The 22,292-nt window shown below is 40.3% G+C and overlaps 1 protein-coding gene across 16 annotated transcripts in view; it reads right to left on the bottom strand.

The window, feature by feature from the left end:
- Positions 1-22,292, bottom strand: part of TNRC6B (trinucleotide repeat containing adaptor 6B) — a 176,480-nt gene that overhangs the window by 135,100 nt on the left and 19,088 nt on the right. For 5 of the 16 annotated variants that reach the window (XM_061639210.1, XM_061639200.1, XM_061639217.1 and 2 more), the window contains 3 exons: positions 8,518-8,590; positions 5,062-5,129; positions 2,323-2,433 (listed from right to left, as the gene is read on the bottom strand). The exons of 3 other annotated variants lie outside the window; for them this stretch is intronic. In XM_061639210.1, the coding sequence (XP_061495194.1) occupies positions 2,323-2,433; positions 5,062-5,129; positions 8,518-8,574 (236 nt within the window). In that variant the 5' untranslated portion in view covers positions 8,575-8,590. Of the gene's footprint in view, positions 1-2,322; positions 2,434-5,061; positions 5,130-8,517; positions 8,591-9,882; positions 9,960-22,292 lie in introns of those variants that run through there. 8 more of the 16 variants (XM_061639207.1, XM_061639208.1, XM_061639218.1 and 5 more) reach the window with 5 other exon arrangements.

Genomic DNA, 22,292 nt, shown 5'->3' with positions numbered 1-22,292 from the left:
TTTCATACTATGCCATTGCAATTTTGTTTTCATTTGTACCACCAGTACTCTAACCTTCTAATTAATCAGTGGCTTGGGCACAGATCAGTTCTTACTAACACAATGCAGTATGGCACTTAAGTCACTCGACAATGTATTGAGGGTAGTGAAGTATATCAAAGTTGACTGATAATTGTTACTGCTTAAATGAAGGTTTTTCTCCATTGATACAAGAGGAAAAGCCACCCATATGAACCTACATAAAAAGGTCTGAGCATCATGAATGCTATGGCTTTTTATCCACTTCAAAATCTCATGAAAAGAATCCCTTTTGGCAAATGGTTTTGCCAACTACACCTTCTAGGTAAGGGGACCATCATTTGAATGCCAACATCATTTGGACATTGACAATCAAGAACTTATATTTGCCCATTTATTTCAAACAAAAATGCTTGGGCGGGAAAGGAGGTTTCACATAAAGACTCTCTTCCAGAATGACATGGAGAAGCCCAAAAGCAGCATCTTCCATGCTTAGAAAAATATCACATAATACAAATACAATAACTGCCTACAAAGACTACCTCCATGTTAAGCTGTAATTCTACTTATCTCAAAGCTCAATATGGTACAGAATGTCATTCCATGCAGTAGCATCATGGGTCAGCATGTGATGGCCCTCAACATTTATTCCAATGTATCACTTCAACTGTTAGATAGGAAAGTCCCAGGTGCAAGAATCAATTTAGGCTGCAGTCCAAGACACACTTACCTGGGAGTAAGTCCCATTGAACCCAGTGGAGCTTGCTTCTGAACAGACATGTATTGGATTGCAGCCTTAGTCATAACTCACATGCCAGCCTTCAGCAAGTTAATAAATGTTGTTCAGATGTTACTCTTCACACATGCATGCAATTCATATGCTTTCTCCCTCTGTTCCCTCACAACAAGTAGAAGTGAACACCCAAAGCAGGAAATTGCACAGAGATCACCTCTACCCCTGGATAACGAAACCCTTTCCCCTGCACCATACCAAAACATAACATCTAAGTGGCCTTCCTCTCTTGCCTAATTTAAGTAAAAAGATTGTTAATTTCAATTTCATTTAAGAGTAGTTGTATTAAACAAGTCTTATAGAAATGATTAATAGTGTAGACCCCAGCAGCCAACTTCTCCTGAGCCATGTCCCAGCTTAAACCCATCCACAACATTGCACATGATTTTAAAAACTTTTCATTTTAAGAGTAAAGGTAAAAATCGTAATCTAGGTCTGTCATCTTTACCCATGTTCTTTGAGAGAGAAAAGGATAGGGAAGAAGAGAAACAGTAATACAACTGTTGATACAACTTAACTTTGGTCACAGAGACTCAGAAACAACACACCAGTTCAAGACTAATGATGTAGCCAACTTTCTCTAATCTGGTGCCTTCCAAATGTTGGAACTCCCATCAGCCCTGGCCAGCATGGCCAATGGTCAGGGACTATGGGAGTTCCAGTCCAAAACATCTTGAGAGAACCACATGGGGAAGGCTGATGTAGACCATGTGTACTCAAACCTCTGCACTCTGTCAACATACAATTACAGGTGTTATTTTAAAGTACAACCATGAAAGTAGGAGACATTATGGCCAGATTTTTATGAATTATCTAATGTAGTCTGGCATCTACTCCCTTAGAATTAGGTTTATTAACTCTTCTGAAACCTGAAACAGGCACATTCCTGTTATTCCTGCATAACGTAAGACTGCTGCAAGATACTAGGTGAATCCACAGTAGGCAATCAACGTTTAAGGGCATTTTTAACCAACATATATTTTAGCATTTTCTACCAAATTTGTGACAAGTGCTGAAATGGCCCTCAAGAAGTTCCAGATCCTCAGACTATACACAAAAACAGAGCAACACTCCACGCTTTAATGACAAAAAGTAAAAAATATTACTATCAACAAAAAACAGGCAACAGTAAATTATAGAACACATAACCGGTGAAATTTTGCCTAACATAAAATGTCCTGAATTTCAAAACCCAAGTGTTTCTTAGAGTGCAATTCCATGGTCTATAGCTCCCAGAGACCACAAAATTGCTCTGAGAACCTTTTGGACATTGCAAAAATACCTTTATGTGAGTACAAAGGAGAACCAACCTGGAGGCCTCCTTGGTGTGACTGTGAGAACCTTTCTAGGCAGCACTCAAGAGCAGTAGAAAGGGAAAAGGCATGCATTTGGGACAGATGGAATCTGCAGTATCCAAAGCCCTCCCATCCCTCTGGCACACCCCTGACCAGGTAGGGAAAGCATGCCAGTTCTGGAGTTGGTGTACTTTTTTCCTCTCTGGCTGTCCCCACCTTCTGTGATAGCTGGTGCAAGACCAAGAGGGCTCTGGATTTTCTTCTGCCACAGATTCTCCCTCCTCTGGTACCACTGGATTTTTGTCATGGGTAGCCACAGACAATGTTCTCCAAAAAAAAATAACAGAAAGCACAGAGTCTTAACATAGGGACTCTTAAGAAGTATGAGTTCAACATGCTTTAATCCCCAGTTATCCTAGTACCCATGCAGTTCTTAACTAGCGACTGTTAAATTTTTACAGTTTCCATGAATAGCTGCATTCACTTCTACAAAAGGTGCTGGAAAATGTAGGAAAAGATAGAACTGCAGATGGCATTATTTGGAATATACATTTTGAATGTATCTTGCACCTTTGAAACAAGAGATGCTTGTACCAATCAAGTTCATTAAATATATCAGTAGACTGCAAAAGCACAGATAGCAGAAATTGTCCTGGGTCTGGTTTCAATTACAGCAGTGTGTAGGAGTTCACAGGTTTCATTCAAATTACAATGACAGAAGAGATTTTAAAAAAATGTTTAACTGAACTACCGCTGGAATACATTGCATTTTAGACATTAAATCGAGCCAGTATAAATGATTAGAATGCTGGTCTATGGCCAGGGAGACCAGGGTTCAGAACCCCCATTCACAGCTCATGAAGTTCACTGGGTGACCTTGGGCAAGTTTCTCTTGACCTCATGCTGGCTGGTGCTGATGGGAGTTGGAGCCCAACAACATCTGGAGGGTCACAGGTTACCCCATCCCTGAGCTACTCCACACTGCCACTATTCTGGTTGCAAATGCAGGAGAATTGTTTCACCCATGATTTGTTCCAAGAAATTCATGCTATCTTAAAAAGACAGTCTACCAATAGAAGTAACTTGAATAAAGCATGTGTAGATAGTATAAGACAGCCTCCTATATTCTGAGTCAGACCACTGATCCATCTAACTCATCATTTCAGACAGACTTCTTTCCCAACCCTATCACCTGATAGGATAGCACCCGATAATCCTTGGGCCATGGTCCCTGGCCATAACACCCTGGCAGAGTGCACTGCTGATGCTTGCCCTAGACCCTTCTATCTTTATTTCCCCCTGCCCTTGCCCTCAGCATTTCCCACAATGCTGCCTGCAATCACTGCCAGGTAAGCCCCCTAAGACCTACTGACTGAGGGTGTCCAAAGTGGTCTGGACTTCTTCTAAGCTGGAACAAGCACCGCAGACATCTACCTCCTTTCTGCAGCAGCCTTCTGCATTTCTAGCTGTGTTTAGAAGAAAGGGCTTGCATCCTTTTGGAGCACAATTTTTTATGCCTCTTGGTTTCTATGCTGTGTGCAGAAGAGGGATGGACTGTTCAAATACCTCTTCTGTCAGCATGCTCACATGTATGGAATTCCTGTCACCTATGGTTACCAGCTAATGCTTAAACACATGACTAAAAAACCCTTTCCCTTAAATAGCCTGATCATTTATCACACATCATACCACTACAATCCAACTGTAGCATTTACCTTTAATACACTGGAACTAGTTATAGCAAAGATGGGGAACCTCAGGCCCAGGGGCCAAATTCTTTAACTTTAGACTACGCCCAGGCCATGCCACTCACCACACCTGCTTCATGCTTTCAAATGCTGGCTGGAATGCGTTATAATCTGTGATAATGCCTGTTGCCTGGACAAAGTGTAGAAACCTGACTTTTACATTTCTATAATATTACCTACTACACAAAAGAACAAACGTTATTTGCTCCTCCCACTTTTGCCTCTGACCTTGCCCACCATTAATACAAAGCCCCTGAGAGAATGTCTATGAAGGAATATGGTCCTCTGGCTCAAATAGGATCCCACACCTGAATATAGCCTGCATATGTTTGTATATGTATATTGCCTGCAAATGCACCCTCCCCTATTGGGAAGAGACTTGATAATATTGCAGATGTCAAAAATGGGTGGTGGGGTAGGAAAACCAGCAATGGAAAACCGAAAACCATGCAGGAGTAAAAAACACACAGAGAGAGGAAAAAGCTGTGTGCTGTTGGTAATGAAGTGCAGAGGTAAGGATGACAGACACGACAAGAGGCTGAAGGTTAGGAAGCTGAATATGCATGCCTAGGAGGGAGCAGAACAGAAGACAGGGTATAGAGGTAGAGTAGCTGAGGAGGACAGAAGACAGCGTGGAATGAGATCTAAGAACAATCAGTAGTAGTAGAGAAGGCTAATACAGCTATCAATTCAACCATATACCTTCTTGTATTATTGACAATGGAAACACTTTTTTTCCTACAGGAGCTGCAAAATCAGACTGTACTGCCCAAAATAATTCAGTATGCCACCATACTCGAATACATATTTCAATGTTTGTGTATATTAAAAGTAAAAAATCTGAATTTGGGGTTGAAATGTAAGGCCCACATTTGAGAAAGGATCCTGCACCTCATAAATTAACAGACAGGGCGTACTTTATATCCTTCTATGCTTTTTCTAGGAAAGCATTGTAAAGTTCTATATACCACTTGTGATACAGCATGTTCTCCATCAAAAGCATGTTTATTCAGAAGTAAATTCCACTGTGTTCCATGGGGCTTCCTCCCTAGTAAGAATGTTTAGGATTGCAACCTTATTCTGGCCACATAAGATTTAATATTAACACAACTAATTGGTGAATATGTTAAGGAAACAATGCTTCAGATACATTTACTCCTGAGGCTTTCGTATCCATTAAGGCCCTTTTTAAAGAAACATGACTCACTGTTTGTTTTCTTCACCAGGAGGTGGAGTCTTGCCATGCCCTTCCATTACAAAATCCTCATGTTCCATCTGCAAAGGCAAGCATTGCAAGTCAGCATTGATGGAGCAAAATATGCATTGTCCACTGTGGCCCTTTTCCCTATCAGAATTTATCAGTGTTTTCAACTATTAGCCCTAACAAAGAGATTGTCATTTGTAGTTTAACAAATGCACACCCCACAGTTGTATTGCCACTCTTGTAGTATATGTGCTCATAGCTAGATAAGACAAACATGAGAAAAAGTTTTAGATGAAGCATGAAATTAGTAAATATGGGAGGTAGACTCTTTACTTCTTCATAGAAGGACTTTCCACATTTTTGTATAAGTTAAAGAATCTGGCTGTACAGTTGTGTTGACTGCTCATACATTAAATGATTTCCCCCATCATTCTAAATTTGGTATACAGTATTCTCTTTAGTGAAGGGTCCAAATTGCCCAAACTTGAGAAAATGAACATAACTGCCAACTCAGTGTCTAAGTCATTTAAGGATTCTTTCCATCTTTTAAGGCAGCTTCAAATTCTGCCTGAGTTCTAGTTTTCAAAAATTCAAGTGTGCCACTGAGGTGTGCCTTTCATTTAATTTTTGAAAATCCATTGTGGACTTTTAATGTTCCCTTGCTTCCAGTTTCCAAATTATACAACTGAAAGAGATGCAGATTTAGCCTATATTATGCATGCTCAGTGGTAACAGCCACTTTGGGTCGTGCAGTATGTCAGTAAATCTGATGAACAGGGATCTAGTCAAGTAGTATATCATCCCAGGAGAGGTAAAATGTTGCTGCCATCACCTCTCTTCACACATAGATCAGAAGGAGGCTCAAGTAGGAAGAGTGAGGGCAAAGCAAGCCTTGATTTGGGGACACAGGCAGAGAAAGACTGAAAGCACACGGGAAAGCACAGACTGGGACATTTGGTTCAGTTTTCAGCAAGAAAAAGATGGATGTGGAGAGGGTCTCCTGCAAGGAGGAAATTTTTTTGCAACTATCTTTGAAAATAATTTGCAGATATTCACCGCGTATGATTTGATTGAAGGCCCACTCTGTAGCGGATCAGGCCACATCCTGCCCTGCCATCCAAGGCCTAATTGTCACTGAGATGACAAGCATCGCTACAGACTACAGACAGACTCACATAACTGAATACTTCTCTTATCCAAAAAAATCCTGTATGTAAGAAAGCAGAATACCAGAAGAGGCCAGACTAGAAACTGTCTTCCTGCATTATACAGAATCACAGGAGTAGCTGTATAAATAAGGCATTTCACACTCTCTGTCAAGCTATCAAATCTATTCCTTATGAAAACTGAGATGATTTTGTCACATCATTATCTTTATCTGTTTATCTCTATCGTTATCTTTATCATCATTATCTGTTATCTTTTCAGTGCCTATTGAAGACCTTCTTCTTTCAACAAGCCTTTTAAGTTGAGACCTTATTCCAGTCTGCTTCTGTGTTGGAATTGCTTTTTAATATGTTTTTAAACCTTTTTTTAAAGATGTCTTCAAAGCTTTTAAAAAATGTTTTTAAAGTTGTTTTGTTTTAATGTATTTTAAAGTCTGTTTTATGATGTTTTAAAGTGTTTTTAGTGCTTCTGTTTGCCACCCTGGGCTCCTGCTGGGAGGAAGGGCAGGATATAAATCTAATCATCATCATCATCATCTTTATTTTTTAAATGGAGCATCTCTTTGTCAATTACACACAACTCAAATGTCAGAGATTAGATGAAAAATGGCTGCAATATACCAGTGTCAAGAACTGGAAAGGATCTCTCCCCACCCACCCCCTGGGTGTGGCCACCTTTTTGCTGTTGACTCGGAAAACAATGTTTCAAGTTAACAGTTGGGAAGCAGTTTAGAAAATGCATGTACCCTTGAAAGTATTATTTCAATTAGTTTTTAAAACTCCACTATGTATTTTTAAATGTTGTTTCCTCTAGTACATTTTATTCAATAGAAAGTAGGGAGAGAGGGAAGGAGGGAATGACATCAATCACACATGCAACGCAAGTGTCAGATACCAGTAGGGGGGGGGGGAGACATTAAGTGCCACCCTATCTGGTCCCCCTAGTACTTTATTACTTTATAAATAAAGGCAGCCAGAAGGTGCCTATACCCTACTACCAACACTTCCAGGTTGAGATGTCTAGCTTCATGCTGTCTTTCAGAATGTGCAAACACAGTCAGAGTTCAGGAACTTCCTCACCATGGCTGTGAGCGCACTCAGTACAGAAGAAATGAATGAAGCCAGAAGCTCCAGAGTAACAGCAATGCAGCAGTGACAAGCTCCACTATGGCTCTTTCTTCCTATCTCTAGGCAGCAGACAATGGAGGAAGGCAATGCTAGGGTGGCTCAAGTTGGGGTTGCCCTGTGAACACGGGGCTTCAAGAAGGAACAACAAGGCAAGCTTTGCCTTTCTGCAAAGTTTCTCCTTCCAGCAATGCTTCCCCCTCCTTTTCAGCACTAGCCATAGTTAGTGCGACATATGCTATGATCTTACTAACCATGATCAGAATTAGATTTGTGAACTCTGGCTTCCAGCTAGTCATGGCTAGCACTGGTATCAGTGCATGGATTAAGACAATTCATAGATAGGAGATCATACCGCATTACACCTGCTCTGGACAAAATACTTGTTTATAGATTTGTAACTGTGCGCTTAAGTAACTGATAGGTTCCCCTTTCAGAATAGAAACCACACAAAGATAGTCAATGTGGTGTCTTCTGGATGTTGTTGGATTCCCATCAGTCCCAACCAGTATAGCCAGTGGTCAGGTATGACGGGAGCTGTAGCTGAAACATCTGAAGGCATCACATTGGCTACCCAAGTGACGTTTAAAACAAAAGTATTGTACTTGTTGGCTTTCTCTGAAACTATTTACATGTGCCACCTCCAGAGTGGGGTAGTGGATTATCCAATACTACTGTACATACATTCCGAGATGCAGCTTTGTTTGCTGGATTTTTCGGATAGCTCTCGGTTATGAGTTCGAGCCATTAGAATTCCAGATTTCACCTCTTTAGGCAAGCATGTTACTTTGCCCACATATTTCAGTTTTTTACTTAAACAGTGAAGTTGCTCATTACTTAAAAGACTCAGGGCACAGGCCCATGACACATGTGGATAAAATACTATCCTAATTTATATTAGTTTGTTTAAGATATTTATACACCATTTAATTATTAGCATTTCAAAGCAGTATAGATGTAAATTTAGGCCAACTTTCAGAGGGGGCAAAACTCTTGCTTTGGGGGTTTATTCTTGATGTATCAGATGCCAATAGGATTTTTTGGGCTCAATATACTGTATATGGATTGAGCTCTCCACTTCGCTTGCACTCTACTAGAAAGAACTACTGCTTATGTGCACATTAAGAAAAGGCTTGTCCAACATCCAGTTTTCTTCTCTCTCACATACCTTCCCCACATATCTACTGCATGTTCTTTGAAGTTCTCTGTCATCAGCCAATATCATTCACATTGAACACAATCTGTGCCACAACCAGAAAGCAGGGAAATATCCTATTAGCAGAGTAGATGTCTCAAGAATACAAGTCAAACCACATGTGATGTGCATTATACCAAGAAATTAAGCATGTAGAGAACCTTCCAGAAAACATCTGCCCATTTTAGAGATGGGAACATAAATCTAAGGGTCGGGAGACACACAGGAAATTGCTATTATTCTTATATCCTACTTGTGCATGTCCCAGAGACATTACATTTTTATCCTGCCCATTCCTCAAGCAGTTCAGTTCAGTGTTCCTTGTCATTAACTGTGCCCACTTCATCCTAATCACCCTATGAGATTGGTTAGGATGCAAGCGAGTTACTGGCCCCTTGGACTCAGACAACAGACTACTACCCACATGATGGACCGGCATCCAGGGAAAATTAAAGCGTTACAATTCAAACAAACTATAATATCAAGAATTTTAAAAGCTACATATCCCATACCTATCAAGTGCAGTACCACAGAATTGAGTACACAGAATATTCATACTTATACCTGCAGATTACCTTGTTTCCTTTTTTTTAAAAAAAGCCTCTCAAGTGGCAAATCAATCTTGTTTTGGGATTAGAGAAGCTTCACCTACAACTTTCATTGAAGTCTGCCTAACATTAATTTGCAGAATGCTTTAAAAGAGCTTCATACTCAACCATCAACAGCTGAGTAGCTAAAAGGGTTCCAAACTGCACCCACTCTGCATTTAACCAGATCTCCAGACACCTGGGTGAAGGCAAGCCTTAGTTACAACAGCATTCTCCTCAAACAAACCACAGAGTCAGACACTGTGCCAGTTTTGGATTATTTCTACACCTCACAAGAACAATTCAAGATATGAAGTGGCAGCTTCATTACAAAGGATAACATAATTACTGTCAACACATTACTGATGGGGACACATTCTGGGACAAGATCATAAACGTATTCAAAATAAAAACCTAGGAATCCCCTATAGAATAGAAATCCTAGATATATGGATTCTTACCTCATGACTTTAAAGTATATAAGTCCCTGAAGCTAGTTTAGATAGAACTCTCAAATTGAATATATGAACAGAAGGAGAACAATTAAGACATACCTGCTAAAAAGTAATAGTCATACCTGTTATGGAATGCATAAGATCATACAATTAAAGGCTAAACCTAAAAAATTACTGAAAGGAAAAGGGAAACAATGCATATGACAATATTTCTTGGTCTTCAAGCCATAGATGATTCATAGCAGGCTCTTCCTTTTCTGATCTAAGCCATTTAATCAATTCTACTAATACCTTACCTTTTTAAGATTTCACAAATTATTCCATCTCCATATTTCTCTAACCTCTACATCCCTAGAGGATCCTCAGAATTCTCAAAACTCAAGAGGCCTCTGCCTTAAGTGAGAGCCTAAACACCTTGCTGGGCTTTAGTGATAAGCTCTTATCATCCTCAGACATCCACTGTTTGGTTGTGCAACATGAGATGGCCAATTTTAAACTCCTGACTTGCATAACCAATAGGAAGATTGTAACTTCTTGCCATTTTACATGTTAGAATCCAATTTGGCTGAATTCATTTCAAAAGCTTATTTCAAAGATGAAAGCAACATGCCACAAGTCAAAGAATAAATCAGGGCAAAAATATGGCTGGATGACTATTACCACAGGGGGTAATGCATCATATAAAATGTATTATATCAGCTTTTCTTTTACAAAAGTATTGTGAAGTACCTGAAATTGGTAGACACCGTGCAAAATTGACACTGTCCCACAGGCTTACAACGAAGACAAAACCAAGACACATTAGGGAAAGTCCTGTCTCAGTAACCTATTAGAATTCTTTGAGAGTGTCAACAAGCATATAGATAGAGGTGATCCAGTGGACATAGTGTACTTAGACTTTCAAAAAGCGTTTGACAAGGTACCTCACCAAAGGCTTCTGAGGAAGCTTAGCAGTCATGGAATAAGAGGAGAGGTCCTGTTGTGGATAAGAAATTGGTTAAGAAGCAGAAAGCAGAGAGTAGGAATCAACGGACAGTTCTCCCAATGGATTGGGCTGTAGAAAGTGGAGTCCCTCAAGGATCGGTATTGGGACCTGTACTTTTCAACTTGTTCATTAATGACCTAGAATTAGGAGTGAGCAGTGAAGTGGCCAAGTTTGCTGACGATACTAAATTGTTCAGGGTTGTTAAAACAAAAAGGGATTGCGAAGAGCTCCAAAAAGACCTCTCCAAACTGAGTGAATGGGCAGAAAAATGGCAAATGCAATTCAATATAAACAAGTGTAAAATTATGCATATTGGAGCAAAAAATCTTAATTTCACATATACGCTCATGGGGTCTGAACTGGCGGTGACCGACCAGGAGAGAGACCTCGGGGTTGTAGTGGACAGCACGATGAAAATGTCGACCCAGTGTGCGGCAGCTGTGAAAAAGGCAAATTCCATGCTAGCGATAATTAGGAAAGGTATTGAAAATAAAACAGCCGATATCATCATGCCGTTGTATAAATCTATGGTGCGGCCGCATTTGGAATACTGTGTACAGTTCTGGTCGCCTCATCTCAAAAAGGATATTATAGAGTTGGAAAAGGTTCAGAAGAGGGCAACCAGAATGATCAAGGGGATGGAGCGACTCCCTTACGAGGAAAGGTTGCAGCATTTGGGGCTTTTTAGTTTAGAGAAAAGGCGGGTCAGAGGAGACATGATAGAAGTGTATAAAATTATGCATGGCATTGAGAAAGTGGATAGAGAAAAGTTCTTCTCCCTCTCTCATAATACTAGAACTCGTGGACATTCAAAGAAGCTGAATGTTGGAAGATTCAGGACAGACAAAAGGAAGTACTTCTTTACTCAGCGCATAGTTAAACTATGGAATTTGCTCCCACAAGATGCAGTAATGGCCACCAGCTTGGACGGCTTTAAAAGAAGATTAGACAAATTCATGGAGGACAGGGCTATCAATGGCTACTAGCCATGATGGCTGTGCTCTGCCACCCTAGTCAGAGGCAGCATGCTTCTGAAAACCAGTTGCCGGAAGCCTCAGGAGGGGAAAGTGTTCTTGCACTCGGGTCCTGCTTGCGGGCTTCCCCCAGGCACCTGGTTGGCCACTGTGAGAACAGGATGCTGGACTAGATGGGCCACTGGCCTGATCCAACAGGCTCTTCTTATGTTCTTATGTTCTTAATCTAGAAGTGAGAGGGTCAATTGGGATAAGTGAGAGGAAACACATGAATTTTCCAATGATGCTTGAGTGTACAAACAGAGAGCAAGGCTGATATCATTTGAAACAACATTCCAGTGATAGACAGCTGCACACAGAAAAAAGGATGCAAACAGGAAACGACTTAACTAAAAGATTGGTATTTGTAGAATGAAGGGTCCGAGGAAGAGCATTTAAAGAAGTGAACATGTTACAGTAGAAAAGCAGGACCAGTGATGCATGGTGAATGCTTTCCCATTTTTAGGGTGCTATCCAACTAAGTCATATTCAGATTAGGCCCACTGAAATCAATGAACTTGTCAATGGGTCTACTCTAAGTATGACTTACACTGGATATCACACTAGAAATGTATCATTTAATAAAATTGGGAGCAAAGAATATAATGCCAGTCAAATTAAAAATCCAAGCTGAAACTAACTTCAGGTGACTACCCCTAGGAAGAATATTCAATGATGAGCACAGTTCTTTAGACATACAAAAATTAGTTAAAAAGTTTATTAAATGAGGAGGAAAGGCAAACAGTGTAACATATATTGAGTTGCCATGTTAATATTTTAAGACAAGTATTCCAATAAAGCGTTCCATATACATCCCAATTCCAAAGAAAGGGAATCCCAGGAAATGCAGTAATTATCAAACTATTGCCTTAATATCCCATACAAGTAAAGTAACGCTCAAGATTCTACAACAAAGGCTCTTATCATATATGGAGCAAGAAATGCCAGATGTCCAAGCTGGATTTAGAAAGGGAACAGGTACCAGAGATCATATCGCCAACACACGTTGGATAATGGAACGGACCAAGGAATTTCAGAAGAAAATCACCCTGTGCTTTATAGATTACAGCAAAGCCTTTGACTGTGTAGATTATGAAAATCTATGGAATGCTTTAAAAGAAATGGGGGTGCCACAGCTGATGTCCTGATGCGCAACCTATACTCTGGACAAGAGGCTAGTACAAGGACAGAATATAAAGAAACCAACTGGTTCCCCATCGGAAAGGGTGTGAGACAGGGGCGTATTTTATCACCCTATTTATTTAATCTGTACGCAGAGCATATCATACGGAAAACAGGATTGGACCAAGATGAAGGAGGTGTGAAAATTGGAGGGAGAAATATCAATAACTTAATATATGCAGACGATACCATTCTACTAGCAGAAACCAGTAATGATTTGAAACGAATGCTGATGAAAGTTCAAGAGGAAAGCACAAAAGCAGGACTACAGCTGAACATCAAAAAGACTAAAGTAATAACAGAAGATTTATGCAACTTTACAGTTGACAATGAGGACACTGAACTTGTCAAGGATTATCTATACTTTGGCACAATCATTAACCAAAATGGAGACAATAGTCAAGAAATCAGAAGAAGGCTAGGACTGGGGAGGGCAGCTGTGAGAGAACTAGAAAAGGTCCTCAAATGTAAAGATGTATCACTGAACACTAAAGTCAGGATCATTCCGACCATGGTATTCCCGATCTCTATGTATGGATGTGAAAGTTGAACAGCGGAAAAAGCTGATAAGAGAAAAATCAACTCTATTTGAAATGTGGTGTTGGAGAAGATCTTTGTCCGGATACCATGGACTGCAAAAAAGACAAATAATTGGGTGTTAGAACAAATTAAACCAGAACTATCACTAGAAGCTAAAATGATGAAACTGAGGTTATCATACTTTGGACACATCATGAGAAGACGTGATTCACTAGAAAAGACAATAATGCTGGGGGAAACAGAAGGGAGTAGAAAAAGAGGAAGGCCAAACAAGAGATAGATTGATTCCATAAAGGAACCCACAGACCTGAACTTACAAGATCTGAATAGGGTGGTTCATGACAGATGCTGTTGGAGGTCACTGATTCATAGGGTCGCCATAGGTCGTAGTCGACTTGGAGGCACATAACAACAACAACAACATTCCAATAAAAATAGTTTCCATGTCAGGCTTTGAATTCAGACATTTAAGCCACATTAAGCGTGCTTTATTGACCCCCATCCCTATCAAATTATACTACTTTTGGCAACTGATAGAATCTTTTATACGCTCAGAGTGTGTAAAATTAACATGGCATACTTTTTTAGTTCTCTTTACTAAAAGCATGTGAAACATTTATAAATCAAATCTCTATCTAGGGCAGTGGAAAGTTTTCAAATTAAAAAAATGTCCAAATATAGAGACATTTGAAAAGAAGTACAAAAAGTTTTGGCTGAAGATGAGGAGAAACAAGGACTGAAACAATAAGGACTGAAACAAAAAGGTACATAATATAATCAGAACAAGCAGCAGTGTTTAAGGGCTGAGTAGAGAGGTTTTAAGAATAGAAGGAAGGCCAAGAAAAATATTACAGCAATCAACACAAGAAATTAGAGCCAATTAACATTTTGGTAAGATCACTAGAAAGGAAAATGTGAATTCTAGATCAATTCAAACTGACAGGGGCCTGGCAACAACTTGGACATAGGGAGAAAAAAGATTTTGGAACCTTGCATTTTTAAACTTGAGAGAAACAAATAATACTATCAAGAACAAGTGACAGTTCTATTGAAAGGTGGAGAAGCAAAAGGAAACACGCAAGTTCAATTTTAGCAGAGTTAAGCTTAATAATATGTGCATTACTATATTCCAATGAGACACAGTGCAGATAACGACAAAAGGAAAAAGGCAAAGTTGTAGGGCAGAGTTGACATGAAGGGGGTTTTGAAGACCAAATATAATGGGAACAAGACCATAGGTAATTTTTAAAAAGAGGATGCTACCATAAATTTTATATGGTATTTAACAAGAAAAAATGCTCACTGTTCATGTGCATTTGTTAAATCATGTAATTGACCATTGTCCATGTGTTACATGGATACTGAGTTGATAAAAATCTACACCCACAGCAAACTGATTTAAGAATAACTGTCAAACCCAGGGCCTCTGCTAGAGAGGAGGTATTAGTCTATGAATCATCATCACTAGTGGATGATCTTTTAATGTATTATTGCTGGTTGTAGAAATATTCATATGAATGTTATAATTGTAAACAGCTTTGAAACTCATGGAGAACAAAAACTATTACCCCTACTTCACATTTTTCTACACCACTTTTTGAATTAATTTCAAACTATCTTCAGGAAAAGATCAGATACACAGCCCTGGAGATACTGGAAACCAGAATATTAGAATCACAGAGCTGGATGGGGCCTTGCAGGCCATCTAGACTAAGTCCCTGATTGATTTAAGAAATCCAGAGCTAAAGCATCCAAAAGGTGGTTGCACTGTCTTTGCCTTAAGTAGTTCACTAGTGTCCCCACCACCACATCCACAAAGTGGTTTTACTGTTTAACGTTTTACCATTAAGCACAGTCTCTGAATGTTCAAATGAAGTCTACCCTTCTGTAGCTTAAGCCCACTGAAGCTAGTCCTGCCCTCTGGGGCAGCAAAGAAAAAGTATTCGCCCTCTTCCACACATTAGCCTTTCAGGTATTTGAAGAGTTATCATATTCCCCAGTAGTCTCCACCAAGCTAAACAACCTAGTTCCTTCAAACTTCCCCATAGGATTTGTTTCCTGTACCCTAGCTCACCTTCATTGGCCTCTAAACCCATTCCGATTTACCTACATCCTTCTTGAAGCAGAAGCTATTTGAGCATCAAATAGAATCAAAGAATACTAGAGTTGGAAGGGGTCTATGACCTATAAGGCCACTGAGTCCAACCTATTGCTCAATGCAGGAATCTAAATTAAAGCATATCCGACAGGTGGCTGTCCAACTGCCTCTTAAATGCCTTCAGTGCTGGAGAGCCCAACACCTCCCTAGGTAATTGGTTCCACTGTCATACCACTCTAACAAGAAGTTTTTCCTGATGTTAAGCTGAATCTGGCTTCCTGTCACTTGAGCCCATTATTCTGTGTTCTACACTCTAGGATGACTGAGAAGAGATCCTAGCCTTCCTCTGTGACAACCTTTCAAGTACTTGAAGAGATCTATTATATCTCCTCTCAATCTTCTCTTCTCCAGGCGAAACATGCCCAGTTCTTTCAGTCTCTCCTCATAAGGCTTTGTTTCCAGTCCCGTGATCATCCTTGTTGCCCTCCTCTGAATCAGTTCCAGTTTGTCTGCAGCCTTCTTAAAGTGCGGTGTTCAGAACTGGACACAGTACTCAATCTGAGGCCTATCTAGTGCCAAATAGAGCGGAACTAGTACTTCATGTGATTAAAAACTATACTTCTGTTAATGCAGCTTCAAACAGCACTTGCCTTTTTTTGCAGCCCTATCGTATTATTGGCTCATCTTTGGCTTGTGATCAACAACAATTCTAAGACTCTTCTCGCATGCAGTATTGCTGAGTCAAGTATCCCCCATCTTAAACTGTGAATTTGGTTCCTTTTTCCTATATGTAGAACTCTGAACTTATCACTGTTAAATTTCATTCTGTTTTCAGCCCAATGCTCCAGCCTATCAAGATCACTTTGAATTTTATTTGTCCTCCAGGGTATTAGCTATCCCTCCCAATTTTGCATCATCTGCAAATATGAAAAGCATTCCCTGCAACTCCTCATCCCAATCATTAATAAAAATGTTGACGATCACTGGGCCCAGGACCGAGCCCTGCGGTACTCTGCTTGTTACCTCCCCCCACTTTGAGAAAGAACTATTGATAAAACTATTGAAAGAACTCTTTGAGTACGATTCTGTGAAAGTGACTATTTTATACTTGAGTTCCTTATTTTAAAGGAAGCAAAAGCTGAAAGTAGCCATACTTGTCTACTAAACTTCAGGAAAGCCGACTGTAATAAACTCAGAATAATAAATAAGGTTCCATGGCAAGCAACCCCAATGAGAAAAGGATTCCAAGATGGGTGGGAGTTTCTAAAAAATGAAATTCTAAAGGAACAATTGCAAACAATTCCAAAAAAGAAACAAAGGTGGAAGGTCGAAGAAGCCAATGTGGCTTCACAAAAAGCTTAAGAGATGACCTGAAAACTAAAAAGGATGCATATAGGAAGTGGAAGGCCAGATACAAAAGAAGAGTACAGACACGTTGCATGGAATTTCAGGGATGGTGTCAAGAAGACTAAAGCTGAGAACAAGCTGGGGTTAGCGAAGGATGTTAAAAGCAACAAAATAGCTTTCTTCAGGTACATCTATAGTAAAAGACAGAAAATAAATGGTGGTACAGCTACTCAACAAGGATGACAAAATGATTAACAGATAACAAAGAAAAGGCAGAAATGCTCAATTCCTACTTTGGCTCAGTCTTCTCCCAAAAGAGAGTCAACGACCCTTCTGGCAACCGTGAAGAACAAGTTGAAGGGCAGAATTGTAGCTTGAGATAGATAGACAAATGGTCACGGATTACTTAATCAAGGAATACCTAAATATCCAAGACAAGATCTTAGAAAGTTGCAAGATTTAGGAAACGCCACTATAAACATGGTTATAAGAACCCCAAGAGTTGCACCCCAGGCGCAAGGGGAGATAGATCAGGGAGAGGAGTCAGATGAGGATAAGGCCCCTGGGGATGTTATAGGAGGAGGGGCTCTGTCAGCCCGCAGACTTTCTCACCCATCCCTCCTGCCGAGGCAGATCCCGCCCCGTCTGCGAGTTCATCTGAGCCATTGCGAAACGACCCTCTGAGCGTGCCAACCCTACCAGTGCCGGAAACCCCACCTGGCACTTCAAACACTTCCCCGCCAACCAGTTTCCCACTCCCTGAGGTCGCGCCATCACCTAGCAAAACCACACCGTGGGATGGGGTGTCGGAGGCTTGCCTCCTCTCACCTCACGCGAGAAGCGGGTCTCCCAGAGGGTGGAACTGCAGAGGAGCCGTCGGATACGGGCGAAGACCTTCCCTACTTAAGCAGGTGCCCACCCAGACTCCAGTGCCGAGTCAGCTCCCCCCACATGCTGCAGAGACTGTTTAGGTAGCTTTGCTAGTGAAAGTAGTGAGCTACAGTAGACAGGTTTATGAAGCGCACTGCTTTGGATGTAACCATAACCCTAATAAAAAGAATTAAACGAAGCCTTGCCTCCGTCTTGTGTCTCGGGCTCTGGGCAGGACACCAAGCTCCCCACGCAATTTAGCGGAAAGCATTTCTATACTGAAACATTGGTCTGCATTTCTCATGATCATTGCAGACTACCAGGACGTCTTCATTAAACTTAAGATCATCAGAGAAGGTCAAAGGACTGGAAGACAGCATGTCAACAATGTATCAGCATAGCAAGGATTTACTAGCCACAACTGCTTCACAAACAAAAGGCACTGAAGAGAACATATGCACGAAGAGAATAAGGAATGCTACTGTCACTCTGTGCATCGCCACAATAAAATGAGAATGCATTCTATACAGGGGAGAAAAAAAGCAGTATAGGCATTTTCCATTCAAAGTGAATTTGCCTACCATGTAACCTCAGACACTGCTGGCTAGGAAGGAGGGTTCTGGATGCCTAGAGAAAGTTTGTTTTAGGATTACTTTGGCAGAAATATTAATTGGGAATAGCAGTCTGTTTACACTTTGTGTTTTTATTGTGGTAAGCCAATTGGACAGGCTTTGCCTAGAAAAGCAGCATATAAATAAAAATTTTGATAATTCAGTTTGTTTTTGTTGTTGTGTGCCTCCAAGTCGACTACGACTTATGGCGACCCTATGAATCAGTGACCTCCAAGAGAATCTGTCATGAACCACCCTGTTCAGCTCTTGTAAGTTCAGGTCTGTGGCTTCCTTTATGGAATCCATCCATCTCTTGTTTGGCCTTCCTCTTTTTTTCTACTATTTGTCTTTTTCTGCTCCCATGTTTTGTGTTTATTTGGAGCTATGCCCCTGCTTGCTTTGCTCACCAACCCCACTTACCCACCTATCCCCAGCCCCCCTTGCCATCCCCCCTTTAATGGTCACCAAAACTAGACTTCCTCCTCACTCTCTTTACTATCCAAAGTCAAACCTCCTCCTCTCTCTACACCTGCCTCCCACCATCCAATCCAGTTCAATTCAGGTGCATGGGATAGCTCCCTGCAGGGAACACATTCATCTTAACATACTCCGTTTCACTGGGCTTTGAAGTTCCAAAGTCTGGATAAAGGTCTTTTAGCAATGTATTGCTGCCTGTGAGGTGTTTTGAAGTCCAGGCTCAAAATTAAGAAAGTGGCTGAAAATCTGGAAATAACTATGTTTCAGAAAATAATGGATGAGATTGAGATAATGAAAATTGAATTGAGTAAAATGAAGCAGGAGATTAAAGATATAAGGGTCCCTGTGAGAGAGGTGACCCTGGAAGGGGTCCCTGTGAGAGAGGAGACCCCGGAGATTGGAACAGGGGTCCCTGTGAGAGAGGCGACCCTGGAGACTGGAATAGGGGTCCCTGTGAGAGAGGAGATCCCGGAGATTGGAACCAACGTGGAACAGGAACAAGATTTGGAGTCTATGGACTTTAGAAATAAAATCTATTGTTTGGAACTCAATGTTATCTCTGAAGAAATGAATGAAGATTCTAGAGATAAAGTTATCAATGGCATGGATAATCTTCTGGACTGGAATGATGTGATGGAGCCCAATATAGAGAAAATCTATGGAATTATCTGCAGCCATGTGACAATGGAAAAACTTTTAAGAGATGACCCAGTGTATTTTGAAAAAAAGAACAGAGATATGATTTTACAGCAGTATTTCAGCAACCTATTCAGAATGGATGGCAAGAAAATATTTGGGATAGAGGTAATCCCCATCAGACTCTTACTATATGACTATGGCTTTGACAGCAAGATTATTATGGAATACTGATAATGGAAGATTGGATATTGAAATTACTGGACTTAACAAGACTACTGAAGATGGAAGATGGAAAATGGAACTAATAGAGATAATAGAACAATGGCTACTGAAATTATTGAACCTAACAGATTCTGATGTGATGGATTAATTGAAATGTTTATTTTGACTATGGTTATGACAATAAGATTATCATAATTAGTAATGAGATGGATTAATCGATATGCTTATCTGGAAAAAAAAATTGATAGATATATTTCTTAAAGAATTGAAACCTCTCTTTGACTTTTTGTGGAAAGAATAAAGTAATGTTTATGAGATTTGATGATTAAGTAAGATAACTACTGGAGGAAAGTGATTTTATAATATGACTTAAGAGACAGGATTGTTATATATTATAGACTTATAACTGATTTGATCTTTGACAAATGGGAAGTCAATATTTTACTCTTTATTTTTTATTTTTGTTTTTTTTTTCTTTTTTTCTTTTTGTTTAACTATTTTTGATTTTGTTTTTTGTCTTTGAATGTTTTATGATTTTGTCTTGTATGTTTTATGAAAATCTGAATAAAAATTATTGAAAAAAAAAAAAAAAAAAAAAAAAAAAAGGACTTGAAAGTCCAGCAAAACAGAGCATGTTCAGGTGAACAAGAGAGTACCCTGCACGAAGGACCAGGCATGCACAACCAAACACAGCCCTTTGCAAGCTGCCCTGCACAGCTCCCTTCAACAGCGAATGTGGCTATCCCTGTTGCTCCTTCCCCCCAAAGTCCTCCTACCCTCCTCTTGAGCTCCCCTTAAGTCACTTCCTCCTTAGCTGTCCACTCTTCTTCCTCAACCTCCTCTCCATCACTCCCCGTCCTGCCTCTTCCTCCCAACTGTCATCTCACCACCACTGCCCATCTCTGCCTCAACCTTCTCTCCTCCTCCAACTTGTCATCATGCTGTAGTTCACAGGGCTAGCACCATTAGTCAGCAGCCACGCAAATTACACTGTGACAATACTCATCTAAATGTCTTACATGAATATATATTAGAATAGATATTTTCTCTGTGCAAGTTGTTTTGACACCAGATAATAAGTTTAAAATTTCCAAATGGGCTACTTCCCTTTCATGGGTATGATTTACAATGTGTAGTCCACTGGATCGGTTTATGCATTTAATGGCAAATTATGTTTTGACAGTTTGTGGTTCAGCCCTTTGGCTCATCACTCTCCTGTCACCTTGCATTTTTCAGTTCTTTCACTTGAATTGTGGAAGCCAAAATTTGCTTCCAATTCTTGTTTTCAGGAATGGTCTGCCCAGTTTAAGATAGAATTATTTCTGTTAAAGATGTGAGGGGAGAATATGAGCACACAAAAAGATAAATTGCATAAAACTGAAGCTTGGGCACAACAGTGGCAGAAACCATGGCTTCCCTTATGTGTGAACAGAGTTGTGGAGTAAACCCAAATTTAAAAGGTCTCCAAGTATCAGATGACAGGCAACAGACAGCTGCAGTGCTCACTTAGTATTCCTATCCATGGAAAAGTTTTGACTACTTCATGAATATGCACATCTACAGAGCATTGCAAGAAGCTCCATATGTCACCATGACGTCCCATAAGGATTTTTTGCTGGCCTGAGAAGAGATCTTAAAAAGACAAGGTAACTTTGAACACTGCCTTGGCCAGATCTACTTAAAACCCCACAAATAAGCATTTCCCTTATTTAGTTCCCATCCATCTTTCCAAATACTGTAGGCCAGTGCTTCTCAAACAGTAACCCCTTGCTCATTTTCAGGAAGGTCTCAGTGCCACAGACTGCCCAGTGCCTTCTCATTCACCAGGATTGCCCCCTAGCTCTGCCATAGCCTTTTGATTGGACAGTGCCAGCACCAGCAGTCCCTTGCATGCTGAGTAAAGGTGACCAGGAGACAGAAAGGATCTGGGAGGAGAGAAAGGTTTCTCTCCTCTGTACTATAATATTTTTTTTTAAAAAACCCAATAAATGCAGTAATAACAATTGGAATGTACTGCTCTAGACTATCAAGTACCAAAACATCAACCTTCAATATTTTACTTTACATTTTTACCCTATTCTTCCCCTAAGTACAGTGTGGCTCACATGGTCCTCCTTTCTCTCCATTTCCCCCATCCATTTTATCTTCACAATAGTTCTCTGTGTGTGCATGAAACTAAGCAAAGTTGAGGTTCATGCCCAACAGGAGATATGAATAGGACTCTCTTCATTCCTAGTCCAATCCCTATGCCAAGCTGTGGATTTAGGAGTTGAAGGAGGTGATGGTATAGCACTGTATATTAAATTTTTACGTCACACAGCCAGGTGACAAAAGAGTGGGACTACAAAATCAGTTGACAGATGTAATACTGTATGTTGATAACTAGTGACATTGAATATAATCTGAAGTAAATAAATCAAATCTGCAATCTTGTCATGGTAGCATTTCAACTATTATAAAAAAGACAGCTGAGTGTTTCACTAGTGTCTAGTCCAGCGTTTCCCAACTAGTGGGCCACCAGATGTTGTTGGACCACAATTCCCATCTTTCCTGACCATTGGCAATGCTGGCTGAGGCTGATGGGAGTTGTGGTCCAACAACATCTGGTGGCCCACTAGTTGGGAAAGGCTGGTCTAAAATGCATTGTTACCAACTGCTTTGGCAAAGTCTAGCACAAGACCATAGTGTGTAAGATCTTCTACTCTGCCCATTTGTAACTGGG

The sequence above is a fragment of the Rhineura floridana genome, chromosome 8 (assembly GCF_030035675.1).
Source record: "Rhineura floridana isolate rRhiFlo1 chromosome 8, rRhiFlo1.hap2, whole genome shotgun sequence".
Taxonomy (NCBI): domain Eukaryota; kingdom Metazoa; phylum Chordata; class Lepidosauria; order Squamata; family Rhineuridae; genus Rhineura; species Rhineura floridana.
Note: the sequence above shows the minus strand (reverse complement) of the source record. Positions and strands in the feature narration are given on the sequence as shown.